The sequence below is a fragment of the Electrophorus electricus genome, chromosome 16 (assembly GCF_041902795.1).
Source record: "Electrophorus electricus isolate QZ-2024a chromosome 16, ASM4190279v1, whole genome shotgun sequence".
Taxonomy (NCBI): domain Eukaryota; kingdom Metazoa; phylum Chordata; class Actinopteri; order Gymnotiformes; family Gymnotidae; genus Electrophorus; species Electrophorus electricus.
Window position 1 is genome coordinate 6,835,687 of NC_137512.1, and position 14,659 is coordinate 6,850,345.

General features: G+C 46.3%; 2 protein-coding genes across 12 annotated transcripts in view; both read left to right on the top strand.

Moving 5' to 3' along the window:
• The window catches only part of sorbs2b (sorbin and SH3 domain containing 2b), a 40,337-nt gene extending 36,679 nt beyond the window's left edge, over positions 1-3,658 (top strand). For 5 of the 7 annotated variants that reach the window (XM_081698488.1, XM_081698489.1, XM_081698497.1 and 2 more), the window contains 3 exons: positions 706-755; positions 932-1,038; positions 1,273-3,658. In XM_081698488.1, the coding sequence (XP_081554614.1) occupies positions 706-755; positions 932-1,038; positions 1,273-1,334 (219 nt within the window). In that variant the 3' untranslated portion in view covers positions 1,335-3,658. The other 2 variants (XM_081698495.1, XM_081698500.1) reach the window with 1 other exon arrangement.
• A 2,225-nt stretch (positions 3,659-5,883) lies between these two features.
• On the top strand, positions 5,884-14,494 carry pdlim3b (PDZ and LIM domain 3b). Of its 5 annotated transcripts, XM_035532081.2 has the most exons (8): positions 5,893-6,110; positions 9,911-10,062; positions 10,471-10,555; positions 12,118-12,185; positions 12,481-12,684; positions 12,999-13,126; positions 13,283-13,394; positions 13,763-14,494. In XM_035532081.2, exons 1-8 carry the CDS (start codon positions 6,018-6,020, stop codon positions 13,950-13,952), a joined length of 1,032 nt encoding a protein of 343 aa, XP_035387974.1. In that variant the 5' UTR covers positions 5,893-6,017; the 3' UTR covers positions 13,953-14,494. The 5 variants fall into 5 exon arrangements, with proteins under 5 accessions (XP_081554997.1, XP_081554996.1, XP_035387974.1 ...); XM_081698871.1 differs by lacking the exon at positions 13,283-13,394 and having other exon boundaries at positions 5,884-6,110; XM_035532083.2 differs by lacking the exon at positions 12,481-12,684 and having other exon boundaries at positions 5,901-6,110.
• The last annotated feature ends 165 nt before the right edge of the window (positions 14,495-14,659 follow it).

The following is a 14,659-nucleotide window of genomic DNA, read 5'->3' on the forward strand; positions in this document are numbered from 1 at the left end:
TATTTGGGTTTGGGAACGGCGAGTGTGCCAGCGTGTGACTCGAACGTGTCCATGCACGGCGAATAATCTAACCGTTCCCACCGTGCCCCAGCCGAGTAGCTGAGATGTGCGTCTGATGTGGCGGTGGGCTTAAGTGGAGAGCCCCCGCGAGGCGCGGTCAGGCTGTCTGGAGTGATTGTGGGAATACCCAATGATTTTTCCTGTGCACACAGCTTAAACAGAGTTTACTCTCCCGGGCTAGACAAGCGGCCTATCCCCCCAACCCCCCCAACCCCCACCCAAGTCTCTCCAAGCAAGGGAAGTACAGTCTTCCTTTCTCAGGATAATCGGCCCATTACTCAACTGCTTCCAAGTCCTTCAATCAGACTATGCGGAGATGGCTAGAAAAAAACAACAGAAAACCAAAACAAAAACGACGGGTGTTTCCGCCCGGTCTGGTTGTGGGCTTAGAAACAGTTCCTGGCCAATGGCAGATTTCGATTTCATGTGCACTGGAACCTTCAGTCCTCCAAGTTCCTCCTCGTTTGCTGTGCGGTTTGGGAGACGGAAGGGCTTGATCGCTCAGTACATTTTACCCGGGCCCGATCCGTGGCGGCGCCCCCGACGTTACTCGGAGACGAGAGCTCCGTTGAACACGCGGACGCGGCTCAGCAGCGCGAGAGGCTAGCCTGCTTACATCAGGTCTGTCTGTCTCTCTTTCTCCAGTCTCACCGGCCGGCTCACGCGCAGGACCCACTTCACGCGCCTGGCGAACCGTGAGTGTCTTATCACTTCATATAAACACTAATAATCACCCGCTCGGGTCTGCGTCTGGACCGCATCCTGCCCAAGCGCTCTTGACGTCGCACGCTGTACCGAACGATCTCTCTCGTGTTGTCGCCGCCCCGTGTTTTATCTCGAGCCTAACGGCGTGTCCGTGTTGGTGGCGCAGGTTTCAGGCCGCGTATAATTACATGCCGCGTAATGAGGACGAGCTGGAGCTGAAGGAGGGCGACGTCGTTGACGTGATGGAGAAATGTGATGACGGGTGGTTTGTCGGTAAGTACACCGTTTTCGCCACCAGATGGCATTGTTGACTGCGTGGTGTTCTGCCGGATTGCGAGCTCGGGCTGCCCTTTTTGTGCATTTCAGTTAGCGCTCATATAAAACCAAATCGTACATAACACCTGCATGAAATGTAATAATGCATAAACCCTGGTTTCCGCCCTTCAGACCCACCACACAAATGTTATTTCTGCAAACTCTTACATGACTTCGTCTTTATGTGCGCAGGAACATCCAGGCGGAGCAAGTTTTTCGGGACCTTCCCCGGGAACTACGTGAAGCGGCTCTAGGACGAGCGCCGCTCTGCGCCCTGAAGCCACAGAGACAGACAACGCCCCCTAGCGCCCAGAAGAAGCACACGCTTCCTCATAGCCCCACAAAGCACAATGCAGCATGTCACCTGGATGCTGGATTCGCTGGCCTTGGAGTGAATTACTACAGAGTACTGGTTAAACTCTGGTTAAATTCTGGGGTGATTATACACATAGGACTGCGTGGATTTTTTTTTTTTTTTTTTTTTTTTTTGAATAAAACATGTATGTGACTTTTAGTACAGCTGATGAATTTCAATATGAAGAAGCAACCAAGTGTGCTATTTATCGTTTTATTTATTAAGAGGCATTTATATATATATATAGATATATATATATTTTTTTTCTTTTCTTTTCTTCTTTTGGGGACATTTGGAAGGTGAGAGGGAGTAGGCTAGGAATGTTCTGTCATTACTCGGAACAAGTGTGTGCCCCTGCTAACGCGGACCTGATGTCAGATAAGAACGTCTGATCTGATGTCTGATCTAATCTAGGCTTAATCTAGATCGAACAGTATTGCAGTGTCATACAGAGTAGGACGGTTCACACCGGTGGCGACGCTGCTCGCGGTATGCACTTCCTCATAGCGCCTCATCCAGAATCAGCCTTGGCGGATTTGCTATGATTCTATTTTCTGTCCTCCAGACAATTCCTATAAGCGTCTGAAGGATTTTGCAGACTAAAATGTGTATGGTGTTTTTAGGTCAAAAGAAGTAATATTTTATAGAATGCAATATTCCTTAACCTCCATTTTGGACAATAACCGGGTTTCATGCATAAGATTATCAATGAACTGAACCACAATAATGTCTTCTGCCTAGACTACTATTTTATGCTGTATGATCTTGCACACCGTATTCTCTTATTTATAAATGAGTAAGAGAAACACGAGTAAACATCATTATGTCTTGTATGTGATATATACCCTTATGTATGTATGACTTAATTTGAGAGAATTTTCAAAAATTATTTTGATTTAACCAACGTGTCAGACATTTTATTTTAATTCTGGATAATATACATAATATATTCTGTTACTTTTTTATCACGTTACAATTCAATTCTCACCTAGCCTGCACCTTGTTAGTTGTCATGTTCATTTGTACAATGAAAATATGCAGAATTAGATTTTTCTAAACAACAAGTGGTTTTGATACTCGATAGTGTAGCAGAACTCAGCCAGGATCATCTGCAATATTGTGACAAGCGTTACTAGTATTATAATGACATAATGCCTCATTTTCTTTTGCTGACGTCACTGTATTTCCGTGCCGTTTGATCCCCTACATGGTGTCAATAACAGTTAGTACGACATGTCTCTTACAGAATCATTTCTTCTCGAGAAGTCTCGAGATGCATCCAGCGACTACTGCCACCGTAAGGCAATGCTGTCATGGAAAAAAAAAGCTTCGACGGCCGCGCCGAGCCCGAGGAGTAGGTCCGTGCTCACCGACCTCATTTGGTGTTGGGATCAGCCAGTGATCTGAGATCGTGGGCTTTATTTATGTGGGAGCTGGCTACGCTCCTTTGAACTAGTCGCCCGTAGTCTTCCATCCTTCCATCCGGCTCCCACTTAAGGAGTTCACCCGGTGCGTCGTTTTACCAAATATCCTTTATGCGATCTAATGCGCAATTAGTATTAAGTGTTAATCTGACACTTAGCTGAAGCCGTCTTGATAATCAAGTGCGGAATGTCTAGAATTTCTGTAAAACTTGGGAAAGTGTCTCGTGGTTGTGTGGGTATAGTAGGCTGCATTTAGTCGGTATTTTACTGGACTTTGGGGTTAATGTAGTGTTTTTTCACATGTACGGTGTCAACCAGATTTAGCCTGAAAGTAGCATTCATAAACTCACACAGCTATTTCCTCTCAGACACATGAAAGTTCCATTAACATATAACCCCAATCTGCCAAACCAACGTGATTTAAGACAGATTTCCTGCATCTTAAATGTACCCTTTTCTGTTCACTTAAGCACTGATTGAGTGTAGTTTTGCATACACAGGTTAAAAAATCGGTGATGCGAAATCCGGAATGGCTTGTGTAGCTCCACTCAACAACACAGCAAACTGTGGACTCCGTAACCAAGGCTCCCCTAGTGGGAATTATGTGTCTTTGATACCATAGAGACTGAAAATATACTTTCCAATATAAATGACTTCTTCCAGTATCTTCCCCTTTGTGTACAGTATTCCACAGGGAAATCACATCTTAGCAACAGTAAAAGCAATCTTTGACATCAAGGCCAATATGTACTTGTTTTTTTGTTTCTGTGCATACATTAATAAACTGCATCTGATCCGACGTGCTCTCAGTGGGATGTTTTTAATTAGCGCTCCGGTTCTTTGGCACGTGCTGTATACCGATGCCTTTGATCAGACTTTGAGTTTCCAGGATGTACATGCAGCTGCTCTGCTTTCTGTAACCAACCTGTAACAGAAGCTTAAGAACTCAGGAAGGACTGTAGCCTCATCGGTTCACAAATGCTAGAAGCCGACAAAAACCGCAGTAAACACGATAACACGCCAGAGGGAGGACGTTATGGAAACGTGGCCACAGAAACTCTTTCAGAAAAGACAGAACTCAATTGTAGATTTGAGCCATACCGTCTTGTTCAGAATGAACCACTTAACATTCTTAAATGGGGTTTGAGTTACAGTTAATAGTTGTATATGACTTTTTATATAGACCGTATTGGCAGGCTGTGCTGTGCACAGATCCTCTGCCATCACTCCTGGTTATAAACAGCCACGCGACGTCCTAGAGTTGCCCCACTCGCCGCCATGGCAACATAATAAACAGAAGGTCAGTGGAGAGCAGGCTGGGTTTTCTCTTGCCAAGGAAAAAAAAAAACATTCAGAGGCATCCGCAGCCCCGTCAGGAGACCAGAGGTCCGGGTCCTTGCTCGGAGCTTCTTACCGGAGCCTTTCGAAATTGAGGCAGATCCTTCCAGCGCCCTGCTGCTCTCCCAGGAAACGTGCCCCAGGCCAAGCCTCTGCTCATACAAAGGCCGCAGACGCTAGCCCAGCTTGGTCACGGAATGAACGCTCATGCCAAAGTTGACCCATGACCTATATCTGGCCTTTTGCTGACCCCCACCCCCCCCCTCCACTTTTTTTGGTGTCGCTGTCCCTGCCTCAGGAACTACCAAAACGTGCTTCAGGCAAATTATGCTGCTAAGAACGGTTCCTAACAGCCAAAGCCTATTTATTGTTACAAAATATCACCAGCAACAGTTTCCTTGATAATTATATACAAGAGGCTTTTTTGTACTACGGCATTTTTATAAGAAAGCTTCATTTCATTTTGTCAGAGGTGTCCAGTCAGGAACACGCACACGTTTTCCAGGGCATCTCAGCTATCCATACTCCTCAACCAAACAAGGAGTTGGCGAAGTCTGCAAAGCATGTCAAAGAGCTCCCTCTTCCTAAACAGAAGAGCAGGCCATTACAGTCCCTAGACAAGACTAGAGCTGGCGTGTGTGGAGACACCATGATGGTGTCTGTACAAACTGTTGTGCTTGCTTGGGGCGGGGGGGGGGGGGGACCGCACATAAGAGCACATGGCATGCAGTAACTGCCTCGGGCGCCGAGCTGTACCTGAATACTGTTTTCCCGCGGCATGCCGTCTGTGGACACGGAGCTCACGTGTCAGTCCAGGTAACCTGTCTCTCACCAAAACAGACAATCTCAGGACCAAAGCGTGACAGACGTTTCACAGTGATGGACTGGAATTTAGGGGCTTGAAGCAGCCACACCGTCACAGACAGCTCGGAGCTCACTGTGAATAAGTTGGTGACGGTGAGCTGTTAGGACTGTGTGATCTTCTCGGTAGCCTGATCGTCTCACTCAGCTCGGAACTTTTGACATGGCAAGTGATGACTCGGGGAGATATGCACAGGTGCCCGGTCAGCAGGCCGAAAACCCGAGACCAGACGAGCTAGAGTGGCAGAGCGAGAATGTGGTGGAGTATGAGAGTGAGAGGAAGAATACTGGGAAAGATTTGAGAGAGAGAGAGAGAGAGAGAGAGAGAGAGAGAGAGAGAATGTGTGTGTGTGTGTGTGTGAGAGAGAGAGAGAGAATGTGTGTGTGTGTTTGTGTGTGTGTGTGTGTGTGAGAGAGAGCGAGAGAGCGAGAGAATGTGTGTGTGTGTGTGAGAGAGAGAGAGAGAGTTGTGTGTGTGTGTGAGAGAGAGAGAGAGAGTTGTGTGTGTGTGTGAGAGAGAGAGAGAGAGCGAGAGAGAGAGAGAATGTGTGTGTGTGTGTGTGTGAGAGAGAGAGAGAGCGAGAGAGAGAGAATGTGTGTGTGTGAGAGAGAGAGAGAGAATGTGTGTGTGTGTGTGTGTGTGTGAGAGAGAGAGAGAGAGAGAGAGAATGTGTGTGTGTGTGTGTGTGTGTGTGTGTGTGAGAGAGAGAGAGAGAGAGTTGTGGGGCACTACCTCAGATCTTCAGTTTGCTGGATGATCTCACTCTGATAGGTGGGGCATCCTGGCATCCTCCTCACTGACTACACACACACACACACACAGGCGCTGGCTGCCAATCAACGTGGGGCGAGCTAGGAGGAGGGACACCTGATTCTCACAGCGCTGCAGCTGCCGTCCGTGATAAAAGAGGGGCGCGAACAGGTCGGCAGAGGAGCGAGGCAGCCTGCGAGCAGGAGACATGCCGCAGAACGTGGTGCTAGAGGGGCCAGCACCTTGGGGATTTAGGTTGGCTGGGGGCAAAGACTTCAAGCAGCCTCTGACCATCACCAGGGTGAGTGTGTGTGTGTGTATGTGTGTGTGTGTGTGAGAGAGAGAGAGAGAGAGAGAGAGAGAGAGAGAGAGAGAGAGAGAGAGAGAGAGAGAGAGAGAGAGAGACCAGGGTGAGCAGCTCTGCTCTGGTCCTTGTTGTTTCACACATTCCAGCAGGCTTGGAGAGGCTCTCTGAGATAAGGATGTCTTTGATGTACTGGTAAGTTGTGGCTCAGGGCATGGGAAGCCAGTGGCTCAGCCTTAAAAACAACAAGAATCCTTTCAGAAAGTCACACAGGAATTGCGGCTGAAGATTACGGGGCAAAGGTCTGGACTTGTTACATCCAAGTACAGGACACTGGCAGGGTTCTGTGTAGTCATTTACCTATAAGAGTTTGGGTGAGGACATGTTTTTGTGATTATGTAGTGCTGTATATAAAATAGTGTAGTTTTAAAGTTTCTGAGGGTATTTTCACACAGGTCTTTTTTGGTTTCTGGGATTTCATTTGTATTATCAGCTTCCAGACTGAATTGCATCTCTACACTAGCATAAATCATTGAATTTAAATGACCTGTCAGTTGCTGATAGCTCCACATTTACTTTGACCTCATTGTAAACTAGATTCCTCTACTCATATAGTTGCTAGGTGTTACATTCACTCATTAATTTGCAAATACATGGATAATTTGCCTCTCGTCACACTGCTAAATATATTGTATTACAACTGCACCCAAATAGGGTTGACTGCACTAAGTGCCTGGCATTCACACACACACACACCCACACACAGTCTATAGTTCTCCACACCTGTTGCCACAAGGGCTTCTCCCCACCTCTTGCTGAGTGACATGCTGATGGTCTCTCAACCCAGGCTGTCTGCCTAAGGAGGTAACATACAGTAGGGTGAGGGGCATAATGAACCATCAGTGGGCAGAAGAGAGCCAGCTTTGTGTTCAGGAACTCTGCACTAATGTACAAAGTCATCCGACGTTCCCTTAATGATGGCCTGGTTTTAACATGTAAAGCAGATGACATTTGGTAGCTTATATACTCAGAGCAAATCCTTCACGCTTCTTTGCTTTTAAAACTCTGACATCTCTTCGAGTCTTTCCCAGTCTTACAAAAGTCATACAAACGTAGGAAAAGAATTTGGCGGCAGTGCGGTCCACTGTGAATGAGGCGTCTTTTAGAGCAGACTGGTTTAAAACGACCTGGCTCCCATTAGATTTTTCCTCGTTCAGTAAAAAGACTGCGCCGGAACACCTCGTTGGGAATTATGAGTCTTTGATCACATGATTAAAAAAACAATAATATAGATATTATTCAAATAAGGTGAGCCAAATACAGATCCCCACTCAGGCTGGCATCTTTTCAATTGTTTTTATATAGAGCAAAACAGGTAATGAAACTCCACTTAGGTGTCCCACGTAGTCCGAAACTACAGCGCATTTCTCAGGTTGGAAGTGGTGAACTCACTTCTAAGGCAAATCCCTGTGGTTTAGTTAGTGCTCTTGTTTAATGTTTTCTCTGAAACAACCAGCTTAGCATGAGCTAACACTGCCTGCACTGCCCTTAAGAGGTGGATTTGATTTCAAAGCAAATACAGTAATTTAGTTGGATGAAGTTGCAAATTAGTTGCTCGACTTCTGAACTATGTACAAGTGACCAAGCATGGTCCAAGATCAAGGAGATCTGCTAAATTAAAGGCCTAACATACTCAGGGTCTCTTTTCAAGCAGTGAAGCTCTGTAGAAGTAATCTGGTGTGGTTACGTTCTCCATTCCGCAAGATGACCCGTCGCCTTTTATAAATACTGATATCTGCATGATGACATCCTCAGAAACCTTCAGGTACAGGTGGGCTACTATCACACCATCAGCTAGTGTTTTACAACACAGCCATGCCCCCATACTGGCATGAAGTTACAGACGCGACGGTTCTTTTAAATCCCCCGTTTGCTTTGTATGTGATGCGGGGAAACTCCTACAGTTACAGATGTCATGACTGCACACTCGAACGCAGCGTGACCTGACGTGTCCCTCTCGCTCCTGATATCTTGTGGTGAGGCCCTCTGGGCATGTGTGCCGACATGTTGATTCCCACATCACATCGTATCACCAACACGCCCCCCCCCCGCCCACCCCTCAAGCGCACTTTCAAGTCCGAGGTTTTGCCAGAATCAGGTGTTTTCCACAGCGCTGCATGTCTCTCCAAACACGATCTTGCGCCGTACGTGCCTCTGCTCGAAGGTTACCGCCCATCTGCGCTAGCGGCGGCTTTGTTGTTTGGTCTTCCTTCGTTGCGCCCTCCGTGTTCGCGGTTCAGAAACAAGAGAGCCTTTGTTCCTCAGCTGGAGAGAGCCCATTGTAAATTCGCTAGAAACGGTGTCCCGGGAGCGATCCGATTTTCATTGTCTGCGCTTGAAGCGCTGCTGGTACAGCTGTGCCAACAATCATCTTCAGTTGCTGCGAGTACAGTGACGCCGGGTGGCGTGCAGAAAACAGGAATCCGTTCGCCTCAAACGCTGCCACGGAGTAAAGGCACTACCTGCCAATGGCAGTTTCACAGACTTCTGTGGCTTGGTTGGCAGGTGACAGTAATTTGTACATTTGGGCAACATACAGGAGGCAAGGGCAAATCAAGACATTACCAGATTGCGCATTATATGCGCAACTTTAATCGCTACTCCAGTCAATCCCATCAGCCAGTAAATTAGGAGGTCAAATCTCTAAGGGGCTAAATCTAATGACGGGGAACTAAACCCTCCCAGTCTTAAATGGTTTGCCAGACTCGGTTTAAACCTTCCCTTTGGGGAGGCGGTGGAGGGAAGCTCTAACAAGACGGCTTAGTCACAGTGGCAGTGGGAGAAAAACCTCCGGTTACACGTCAGGCCGATGAAGTAAGCGTCTGCAGGGAGCGAAGAAAATACCTCAGAAAGTGAGCCTGGCCAGGGATGAGAGGAGCGAGGGATGATGTCAGGCTCTGCTAATGAAGGAGAGAAAGAGAGAGAGAGCAGAGAGCCTCTCAACAGCACAGCGAATGCCACGGTGGTTAGATCAGCGTGCCCTCAATAGGCCAAGCTGTCCACCACCCTACCCACAGCCAGTGATACTGAACCCTGACTGACATATCCACTCCAACTATTTATAGTCCCCTTTCAGCATTGGAGGAGGGCAACAGCTATATATTAATCAGCAGATAACGATATCCTTAATATCAACAGATAGCTATATATACTATATCGATATCGATGCCACTTTTGTTAACATACATGGTCCCACCCCGCTGTGCCTCAGTTAATCTTTGTGTGTTTCCAAGAGAGATCTTGGCGCTAAGAAGAATAACCGGGTAGCCTTTTTTTTTATTACTGTGATCATTAACTTTGGAATTCCCTCCCTACTGACCCGATGGCTTTTGGTGATCTAGGCACTGTTGGGAGTAAGAAAAACATCTCTTCCAGTTATCCTTTACTTCATATTTTAATTCATTATTCATGTTACAGTTGCACTTTATTTTCTGCTACTGTATTTTTTTCATCTTTTCATTATTTGTTTTAAATCCTTTCTTTTATTTTTCTCTTAAAATTGTATTATATTGTATTCCATTTCTACTATATCTTTCTGTAAAGAACTTTGTATACCTTTGCTAGAAGTGCTATATAAATAAAGCTTATTATTATTTGTAGTATTAGTAGCAGTAGTATCTGTTTCATGGAAATGCAGTTACATTTTTGATGATTCTTCTTAATTATAGTTTGTTCCCAGTATCCATCCATTCACTTCTGCTGTTCTCCTGAAAGTACATTAAGGCCTTGTTTCCTAGGTGACACCAGGCAGTAAGGCATCGCTGGTCAATCTCTGCCCAGGAGATGTCATCCTGGCTATCGAGGGAGTCTCAACCGAGGGCATGACTCATGCCGAGGCCCAGAACAAGATCAAAGACTCCACTTCCCAGCTCTGCCTGAAGATAGAGAGGTGAGCGTCAGGCAAGACCTCGCACCAGTCTGGAATGAGGGGGCTGAGATTGTTCGTGTAGAGAACGCTGCACCTCAGTTATAGACATATATCAGTTCAGACACTGCCCTGCTCATTGCTTGGTCTATTAAAAGGTTAAACTTTTAAAAATAAAAAACAATCTTTGGAATGTTCGTGAGCGTAGCTGGTGCTAGCGGAGGCCTTGGTATGTGGCTTTCCCCTTTGAACCAAACGTCTTTTATTAACATCCTGATCCTTGTATGGCTTGCAGCATGGCTTGGTGATGACAGAAATACAAGTTGGGAGCTCAGATGCTACAGAGCCCCTCCATCATCTTCTCCATGTTTGACCACGCTGCTTCCCGTGGGACATTTTTATTAGGTTCGTTGTGTGCTGTGTGTTTTCCAGGCCTGAAACCAAGCTCTGGTCCCCACAAGTCATTGAGGAAGGTAAAGCGCACCCATTCAAGCTTAACCTGGAGGCCGAGCAGCAGGTGAGATGACAGGGTTGGGACTATCGTCATCTGCGTCACATGCGCCGCCGTATTGCGATAGCGCTACAGCATGTGTGAAGCAGCCAAAGCACTGGGGAAGCTTACGGGAGGAACGCTGCAACTGTGCTCCATGTTATTGGTTCTCGCTTGGGTGCGTGAGAGGCTGGACACTTCAGCACATAGATTGTCCGTCGTGGCCGTTGGTCGAGCTGAGCGGGAGCTGGTTTATGTCTCGGCGATCTGCCGTTGGCCAACAGGAGTCGCCGAAGAAAAAAAAAAAAAGATAAAAAGTCTAGCGTAGCCAGTTTGAATATGGCGCTACAACAGAAGAGGTCAGGATGGGCCGGTCAGGATAAACCGCCCAGCTTGTTAGCTCAGTCTAAAGCACTGTATTCCACGAACCAGCCAATGAACGTCCTCTAATGTCAGTCAGCATCTAAAATATGAAGAAGGCAGTAAGGAACCTTCTCCTAACTATGAAGAAAACTGGTGGTTTGCACCATCTACAATGCATTCAAGTTTATTAATTTTTCTTTAAGGAAATTTACAGGATGTGATATGACTTAGATTCGACTAATTTGACCAAAACTAAAAGTGTTTCTTAATCATAAAACAAGACCATGTCAAAAGGTATATTTGACCAAAGCACCTTTGCCTAGCCTTAACTTGCTGGTGGCAAACTAGAATACCATTCAGCAATAATAATACAATTATGCATATATTTATACAACTACACTGCGCTTTGTTGCAACTGAAACGAACTGTACCGTTTTGTGTGATGCTTTCACCGCGGCACGCACAGTGTGTTCATCTGTCCATCACGTGCAGGAACACAAGCCCATGGGCACAGCTCATAACAGAAGGGCGCAGCCATTTGTGGCTACCGCCAACCTGGACGAGAACAGGCAAGTGGTGAGCTCTTCCTACAACACCCCCATAGGGCTGTACTCAGAAGGCAACATCCAGGAGGCCCTGCATGGACAGATCCACGGCCTGGCGCATGACAGGCCCCAGGGGTGAGTGGCGGCCTCCGCGGCTACCCGAAGAGCTCCCCTCCGTTGCTCTCGAGGGCCACCGTGACCCATCTGGCTTCTAACGCATGACCTTAACACACCTTCGCATGTGCCAGAAGTTCTCCTAAGTCCTGCAGGATGCACGCGATCCAGTTATCAATCAAACCTTCGATTACCGGGACAAAAATATCGAAGAAGATTCCATTTGACACTTGAGATTAAGTGGAATCAATTTTCTCATATAGTTTCATTTTGTGCCAGTTTGCTTAATCTCTTAAACTTCGCGCTTATTACTTAATTATTAATCTTAAGGCATAATATTCGGTAATTACTGTGAATTATTCAGTAACTACACTGAGAGTAATACGAAAGGCATGTAGTCACACAAGGAGTGGGAGTAAGGCCCCACCGACTGGTCCTTGGAACAGTTTAGCGGGACATACTGGATCTGGTAAAGACATGCAGGACTTTAGAGGACCTCTGCTCTGTCCCTGTGTAGCTCTTCCTGTCTCTGTAAACTCTCCTTCCTGTTCTTCTTATATCTTACAGGACCTTGGCTACTTCGAACACAAGTATAATGTCAGGCCAAAGCCCTTCATACCTGCACACCAAAGCAGGTCACTAGATTATTATTAGATTATTATTAGATTTTTAGATTATTATTAGATTACTACAGTTTCTTGTTTGTGGTCAAATGAGAAAAAAACAACAACATGACAACATTCATTCAACTCTATTAACAAAATAAATATCATGTTGATCTTTATTTTCGTATATCAAGTAAAGGACTACGTTTGACCTTTCTAACCTACTGTTTCATTCTCTCCTGTCCTTTTCTCCTTCTATCACTGTGCTTCTACCCATCCTTTTGACCAACACCATTTTATCTGCCTTTTGTTACCACATCTCAAGAGATAACCCATCTGGGGGGGTGATGGGAAGTGTAGCTCAAGTACCTTGCCCGAACGCAGCACCAGTTAGTAATCGTGGTCGGGACGAAGCCCTGGCCCGTTCTGCTCAGTATAACACCCCAGTTAACTTATACTCGGATGCAAATTTGTCAGAAGCACTACAGCAGGTTCAGATGTCCACTGTAGGCAATCAGGTGCTACCCAGGTAACCAAAGTTCGGCTTTGACCATGTCCGCCCAATCTTTAGTCAGCCTACCAACTCAGAATCAAACATAAGAGCAAACCAGTAACTTACATTTCCATAAATAAACTTGACATATCTTTATATAGCTTGCTGAGGGGTTTTAGCGTCACTGATACATTGGTAATTACAACACTAGTCCCAGGTTTTAAGCAGTTTTCTTGGGAATTTATATCCTATATGTTCCATAGCTGTGCATTCCACATACCTCATACAACAGATGTCAGCTCTGTATGGAGAACCAACTTTAGCACGCTTTTGTTCCACCTCGCTCTCAGCGGGAAGGTCCTGACCTCCATCGAGGACTCTCACGTGTACCAGATGCTGCAGGAAGATCACGAGAGGCCGCACGCTCCACGCCAATCTGGCTCCTTCAAGGCTCTGCAGGACTACGTGGAAAGTGACGGTGAGCGACGGCAGTCGACCAGCGCAACCGTAACACCAGCACGACCCCGTGCCTTTCTGCTCTCTTGGTGCTAATCGGACTCTGCCATACACTCAGAAACATACACTTTAGAATGCACGTCAACTCCGTTAGAGCTCTTTTTCTTTCTTTGGGCAGGTACAAAGCCTCTGGTAACCAGAAGCGTAAAAGCTCCAGTAACCAAAACCCAGGCTTCTTCAACTTCGCTGCAAAAACTGCCTCTTTGTGACAAATGTGGTAATGGCATTGTGTGAGTATAGCCTCTCCTGCGTCGCCATTGTGCGAGTATAGCCTCTCCTGCGTCGGCATTGTGCGAGTATAGCCTCCCCTGCGTCGGCATTGTGCGAGTATAGCCTCTCCTGCGTCGGCATTGTGCGAGTATAGCCTCCCCTGCGTCGGCATTGTGCGAGTATAGCCTCCCCTGCGTCGGCATTGTGCGAGTATAGCCTCCCCTGCGTCGGCATTGTGCGAGTATAGCCTCTCCTGCGTAGGCATTGTGCGAGTATAGCCTCTCCGGGACAGACCTGAGTGTGCCAGTGTGGTGCGCAGAGCCCTACAGCACATGCCCGAGATCTGACCTTTCTCCTTTTTGTCTGCATGCTTGCGGCCGATGGACAGCGGCACCGTGGTCAAGGCGCGGGACAAGTTCCGCCACCCAGCCTGCTTCGTGTGCTCGGACTGCGGCCTGAACCTGAAGCAGAAGGGCTACTTCGTGGTGGAGGGGCAGCTGTACTGCGAGACTCATGCTCGGCTCCGAATGAGACCGCCGGAGGGCCACGACCTGGTCACCGTGTACCCCCACGCCTAAGGGATGTGTAGGAATGCTTGTTCACCCTGTGGCAAAACAGCTAGGACAGGTGTACATTTTGTTGATGAAGCCAGACGAAGCCTGCTTTTACGTGTGAGGGAAAGCTTGCACGAGAGTTTGCAATTTCACTTCTCAGGGATTTAATTAGCCTCTACCTGAAAAGTGAGAGATCCAACATACTGATACGGTTGTTTTCTAGAGTCCCTATCTCTCTGAATCCCGATGAAATCCTGAAATTCATTTAGAACACACATTTAGAACACACTTCTTTGTCTGAAGCTCTACTTTCTATACATGCTGATATGCATGTAATTATATATGGTGTTTGTGTAATGTGTGACCCTGTATTAAGTTTAAGAATTTAAGATAGCATTTAAATGAATTTAAGTAAATTTAAGATTGCATTTCAAACTCAAAACAGGCCATGAAATATTCTCTGAGCTGTATTAATTTCTTCCAGAATATACACTTATCTTTTTGTAAATGTAGCTGAATGTATACTGTATTATCATGTTCTGTTGATAAACCCATTACAAACTCAACTGTCGCCTAAAGCGTGATTACATTACCAAATATAACTACCCAGGGAAAGTAAATAATCATTCAAACAGTTAACATGAACTCCCAGAGTACATATAAAAACTAGCACTAGAGAAAGTCATCGTTGATACAAGCACTGAAATTAAAAAAATACCCCACTGTCCTTG

Excerpts from the sequence above, each read along its gene's own strand:
- pdlim3b (XM_035532081.2), top strand. The coding sequence starts at position 6,018 with ATGCCGCAGAACGTGGTGCTAGAGGGGCCAGCACCTTGGGGATTTAGG. Across the intron at positions 10,063-10,470 it reads CTCTGCCTGAAGATAGAGAG|GCCTGAAACCAAGCTCTGGT; the intron begins GTGAGCGTCAGG and ends TGTGTTTTCCAG. Across the intron at positions 13,395-13,762 it reads AAATGTGGTAATGGCATTGT|CGGCACCGTGGTCAAGGCGC; the intron begins GTGAGTATAGCC and ends GCCGATGGACAG.